The sequence below is a fragment of the Cyclopterus lumpus genome, chromosome 23, assembly GCF_009769545.1.
Source record: "Cyclopterus lumpus isolate fCycLum1 chromosome 23, fCycLum1.pri, whole genome shotgun sequence".
Classification (NCBI taxonomy): Eukaryota; Metazoa; Chordata; class Actinopteri; order Perciformes; family Cyclopteridae; genus Cyclopterus; species Cyclopterus lumpus.
In genome coordinates this window covers 15,161,683-15,167,908 of record NC_046988.1, presented here as the reverse complement: position 1 = coordinate 15,167,908, position 6,226 = coordinate 15,161,683, and the positions used below count along the sequence as shown (strand labels likewise).

General features: G+C 43.7%; 1 protein-coding gene across 1 annotated transcript in view; it reads right to left on the bottom strand.

Annotated features, from left to right (window-relative positions):
- Positions 1–6,226, bottom strand: part of abcc9 (ATP-binding cassette, sub-family C (CFTR/MRP), member 9) — a 43,953-nt gene that overhangs the window by 3,752 nt on the left and 33,975 nt on the right. Inside the window, 3 exon segments of the mRNA XM_034526168.1 lie at positions 1–79; positions 4,760–4,838; positions 5,073–5,203. The exon segment at positions 1–79 is cut by the window's left edge and continues 30 nt beyond it. Of these exon segments, the coding sequence (XP_034382059.1) occupies positions 1–79; positions 4,760–4,838; positions 5,073–5,203 (289 nt within the window).

Genomic DNA, 6,226 nt, shown 5'->3' with positions numbered 1-6,226 from the left:
TGCAGGATGATGGAGAGTCTGGACCGGAGCGTCTGCAGAGGGAGCTTGCAGATGTCGATCCCGTCGATGACGATCTTCCCTGCAAAGAGGCAGTGACATTTCACATGATGCGTTATTATTATTATTATTATTAAGATGCAAAGATGCATCCAGACTGTACATCCCATAAAGATGCAAAGATGCATCCAGACTGTAAATCCCATAAAGATGCATCCAGACTGTAAATTCCATAAAGATGCAAAGATGCATCCAGGCTGTACATCCCATAAAGATGCAAAGATGCATCCAGACTGTACATCCCATAAAGATGCAAAGATGCATCCAGACTGTAAATCCCATAAAGATGCATCCAGACTGTACATCCCATAAAGATGCAAAGATGCATCCAGACTGTACATCCCATAAAGATGCATCCAGACTGTACATCCCATAAAGATGCATCCAGACTGTACATCCCATAAAGATGCATCCAGACTGTAAATCCCATAAAGATGCAAAGATGCATCCAGGCTGTACATCCCATAAAGATGCAAAGATGCATCCAGACTGTACATCCCATAAAGATGCATCCAGACTGTACATCCCATAAAGATGCAAAGATGCATCCAGACTGTACATCCCATAAAGATGCAAAGATGCATCCAGACTGTATTTCTCCAGCTCATCGCTGCAACACTAAACTTCTGTTTCTTCTATATGAATATTTGTTATTGTTTACTCTGAAGTTGTAAGTCTGTTGTTTGTGTTTTTAAGTGTGAACGCCTCTATGCTTCCGTGTTGATTCCCGTTGTCATGACAAAGAAATCGAAGCGAGCTGAAGCGTTGGGATAGAAACGAGTCACCCGGAGGAGCAGCTCAGCCCGTTTCCATGGAGATTCAGTTTGTGAAACCAGACGCGCGTCAGAGGTTTTTCACTTTGGTCCAAACAACCGTCTGAAACTCAAGATGATTTACTTTGTTTAGCGGTTACTTTTGGACAGAAAACGGAGTAGTTGTTTCAGTGTGTGTGTGTGTGTGTGTGTGTGTCTTTTTATTTGATATTTTTAATCACCATAATATATATATATATGATATAATAATCCACTTTAATTCGTCCCCACAACCTCAAACTCCTCGACTCTTCAGAGTCTTGAATAAATATTTTTGTTCCGTGGAGAACAACGTTATATTTTAGTTATATTTTAGTTATATCTTTGTTATAACTTTGTTATATCTTTGTTATAACTTTGTTACATCTTTGTTATATTTTTGTTATATCTTTGTTATATTTTGGGGTTAATGAAATCAGTCAGCGGAGCGACCGCTCTGCTTTTGTTTCACTGCTTTATAAGGAAATGCTGCTGACACACACGTCCTAATTTACTGTTGAATGAACAGCTGTGTGTGTGTGTGTGTGTGTGTGTGTGTGTGTGTGTGTGTGTGTGTGTGTGTGTGTGTGTGTGTGTGTATGGAAAAAGTGACTGTAATCTCATCGGAGTTCTAATAATCTGTCCCGACGAAGTCATCTTCACTCGGAGTGAAAACAGAACGACGTGATTACGATTCGCTTCTCTGAATCCAATAAATACACAAGAGACACTTTTAAGACTTCAAGGACTTAAGAGCCAGAACCTCGAAGACCCAGAACCTAGAAGTCATAGAGCCAGAACCTAGAATACATAAGACCCAGAACCTCGAAGACCCAGAACCTAGAAGTCATAGAGCTAGAACCTAGAAGACATAAGACCCAGAACCTAGAAGTCATAGAGCTAGTACCTAGAAGACATAAGACCCAGAACCTAGAAGTCATAGAGCCAGAACATAGAAGACATAAGACCCAGAACCTAGAAGACCCAGAACCTAGAAGTCATAGAGCTTGAACCTAGAAGACATAAGACCCAGAACATAGAAGACATAGAGCTAGAACCTAGAAGACATAAGACCCAGAACCTAGAAGACCCAGAACCTAGAAGTCATAGAGCCAGTACATAGAAGACATAAGACCCAGAACCTAGAAGACCCAGAACCTAGAAGTCATAGAGCTTGAACCTAGAAGACATAAGACCCAGAACATAGAAGTCATAGAGCTAGAACCTAGAAGACATAAGACCCAGAACCTAGAAGACCCAGAACCTAGAAGTCATAGAGCCAGTACATAGAAGACATAAGACCCAGAACCTAGAAGACCCAGAACCTAGAAGTCATAGAGCTTGAACCTAGAAGACATAAGACCCAGAACCTAGAAGTCATAGAGCTAGAACCTAGAAGACATAAGACCCAGAACCTAGAAGACCCAGAACCTAGAAGTCATAGAGCCAGAACATAGAAGACATAAGACCCAGAACCTAGAAGTCATAGAGCTAGAACCTAGAAGACATAAGACCCAGAACCTAGAAGTCATAGAGCTAGAACCTAGAAGACATAAGACCCAGAACCTAGAAGACCCAGAACCTAGAAGTCATAGAGCCAGAACATAGAAGACATAAGACCCAGAACCTAGAAGTCATAGAGCTAGAACCTAGAATACATAAGACCCAGAACCTAGAAGTCATAGAGCCAGAACATAGAAGACATAAGACCCAGAACCTAGAAGTCATAGAGCTAGAACCTAGAAGACATAAGACCCAGAACCTAGAAGTCATAGAGCTAGAACCTAGAAGACATAAGACCCAGAACCTAGAAGACCCAGAACCTAGAAGTCATAGAGCCAGAACATAGAAGACATAAGACCCAGAACCTAGAAGTCATAGAGCTAGAACCTAGAATACATAAGACCCAGAACCTAGAAGTCATAGAGCTAGAACCTAGAAGACATAAGACCCAGAACCTAGAAGACCCAAAACCTCGAAGGACATAAGACCCAGAACCTCGAAGACCCAGAACCTAGAAGTAATAAGACCCAGAACCTAGAAGACATAAGAGCCAGAACCTCGAAGACATAAGAGCCAGAACCTAGAAGACATAAGAGCCAGAACCTCGAAGACATAAGAGCCAGAACCTAGAAGACATAAGACCCAGAACCTAGAAGTCATAGAGCCAGAACCTAGAAGTCATAGAGCCAGAACCTAGAAGACATAGAGCCAGAACCTAGAAGACATAAGACCCAGAACCTAGAAGTCATAGAGCCAGAACCTAGAAGTCATAGAGCCAGAACCTAGAAGACAGAAGACCAGAACATAGAAGACAGAAGACCAGAACCTCGTCATTTGTTATGTCCTTATTTTCAGGTCTACTTCAGGTCCTCTCGTCAGGTATTTAAGAGCGAAGCCTTTAAATAAACACGTTCCCAACGTCAACACAGACACACCGCGGTGCTTCAGTTGGACCAAAACCATAAAAACCATTAAATCACCTCAACCTGCCGCGTCACGTGTGTGTGAGTGTGTTCGTGAGTGTGTGTGTGTGAGTGTGTGTGTGTGAGTGTGTGAGTGTGTGAGTGTGTGTGTGAGTGTGTGTGTGTGAGTGTGTGTGTGAGTGTGTGTGTGTGCGTGAGTGTTTAATGTTTGATCGTCCACGTTTAGGTTTATAAATAATATAATATAATTAATATAAAGACCAATGCGCTCTGACCCCCATTTGACTCCCACTGGAGGTTTAAATCTTAAATAATAAAGATGGTGTATTTGATTGATTTGCATAAAGTGTTGAGAATAAATTACAGTATAATCTATTTTAATATAAATCGTGCTTTTATTCTGACGGTCTGAAAAATACGCTAAATGTGTCTTTGAGTCGGCTCTGAGCAAAACGGGAAAAAAATACATAACTTAATATATACATTAAGTTATTTAAGGATAAATAAGTGCCCTCCTTTATTTCTTCTCCTTTATCTTTGAGGGGATCAGAGGAAGTTTTGTTTTGGGGTTAAAGGAAAACTCAAAGAAAAGTTTCCAAACATTATCTTAAGAATCACTAATGAGATGTAAACATACGAGAGGGAGAGAGAGAGAGGGAGAGAGGGAGGGAGAGAGAGAGGGAGGGAGAGAGAGCGAGGGAGAGGGAGAGGGAGAGGGAGAGGGAGAGGGAGAGGGAGAGAGAGAGAGAGAGAGAGAGAGAGAGGGAGGGAGGGAGAGAGGGAGGGAGAGAGAGCGAGGGAGAGGGAGAGGGAGAGGGAGAGGGAGAGGGAGAGGGAGAGGGAGAGGGAGAGAGAGAGAGAGAGAGAGAGGGAGGGAGAGGGAGAGGGAGAGGGAGAGGGAGAGGGAGAGGAAGAGGGAGAGAGAGAGAGGGAGGGAGAGGGAGAGGGAGAGAGAGAGAGAGGGAGAGGGAGAGAGAGAGGGAGGCAGAGGGAGAGGGAGAGGAAGAGGGAGAGAGAGAGAGAGGGAGGGAGAGGGAGAGGGAGAGGGAGAGGGAGAGGGAGAGGGAGAGGGAGAGGGAGAGGGAGGGAGAGGGAGAGGGAGAGATATAGACAGAAAGAGAGAGACAAAGAGAGAGAGAGAGAGATAGACAGAAAGAGAGAGACAAAGAGAGAGAGAGAGATAGATAGAAAGTGAGGGACAAAGAGAGAGAGAGAGAGATAGACAGAAAGTGAGGGACAAAGAGAGAGACAGCGAGAGAGAGACAAAGAGAGAGAGAGAGATAGACAGAAAGAGAGAGACAAAGAGAGAGAGAGAGAGAGATAGACAGAAAGTGAGGGACAAAGAGAGAGAGAGAGAGAGAGATAGACAGAAAGTGAGGGACAAAGAGAGAGAGAGACAAAGAGAGAGAGAGAGAGAGATAGACAGAAAGAGAGAGACAAAGAGAGAGAGAGAGAGCACTTCTTTCTGCTTGACAGGAGACAGACCTTCAAAGATGTCCACCATGTTGAAGAAGGCCAGCGACAGGGAGGACTTCCCGCTGCCGGTGCGGCCGCAGATCCCCACCTGTGAGGGGGGGAGGGGGGGAGAGACGGGCGATCAGCTCCCAGGTGACACCCCCCTGACACATGGCACACCTGTGTGGGAAGGCAGCCGCACGCCGCCGTGCCACCTCGCCGTTTATTTAACGCGGACGCGCGACTTTTCAAAAGGAAAAAATGAAGTTTAATGAAGTTTTAAAAAGGTTGACCGTCGACCGTCGACCTCGCGGCTCTCGGTCAGTGACCTCGTGACCTTTACCTTCTGGCCCGGCTCGATGAACATGTTGACGTGCTTCAGCACCGGCTTCAGGACCGGGTCGTAGCGCACGCACAGGTCCTGGATCTTGATCTCGCCGTTCTGGGGCCAGTTCTCAGGCACCTGAGAGGCGTCTGCAGAGAGAGGGGGTGGGGGGGGTTATTTATTAGTTATTACAACAGTTATTACTGAAGAAGACTCCCTGGTGTCAACAGGAGTCTATGGACCGTATGGACGCTGTCATAACAAGAGCTGCTGACATTCCCCACTGACATCTCAACCTAAAGTTATTATGACTTAAAGCCCTTAAGGCCGCCGCACTTCAGCTAAATGTAAACGTTGGACTACAATTAATGAACATGTTTATGTTGATTGCAGTAAATGTCACAAAAAACAGTTTCTATTTAGTCTATTTAGTTCTATTATTCTTTTACTCGTGTTTGACAGGTTAAATAAAGTCTCTTTTACTCTCTTTCCTTTGTTGTTGTTGTTGTTGTTTTTTTCCCCCAAACACCTTTCAAACTCAGGAATTGATTGTAAACGAAATAGCTGCTCGCAATTTTTTTTTTTTTATTCCGTTGGATTTGATTAGTTATCAGTGAACTCAAATAAATAAAAATTGAACAATGAAAAGTCTCTGTTATGTTCCGGTAGGTATTTCAGCCATAGCAACAGCACATCCCATAAACCCCAAATACAGCTTGTGGACTCTTAAGCAAAAGATAAAACTGTTAAACACACACACACACACACACACAGTACAGTTACAAGAGCTGCTCTATCACTAGATCAGGTCATTCTGTTCCACTCCATAAATCAACTTTGTTCTTGGAAAAACTAAAATAATTTGTGAGATCTCGTGTGTGTGTGTGTGTGTGTGTGTGTGTGTGTGTGTGTGTGTGCGCTCTGTCTTCTTAGTTTATCTGTTGTGCTTCTCTTGATGTATTCCCTCAGTAAACATTGTAAACATGAGTTTATGGTCTCAATCTCTAGTTTCAAGTCTTCTTCAATACAGCGTGATGTTCATTTAGTAAATTATGGTCATTTAGAGTCAAACAGACCATAAAGCAGGGGATGCTTTAGGGGCGGGGCTACAAGGTGATTGACAGGTCTCTCTACTAGAGACGTATACGACTTCTCTACGTCACTCCTCCTCA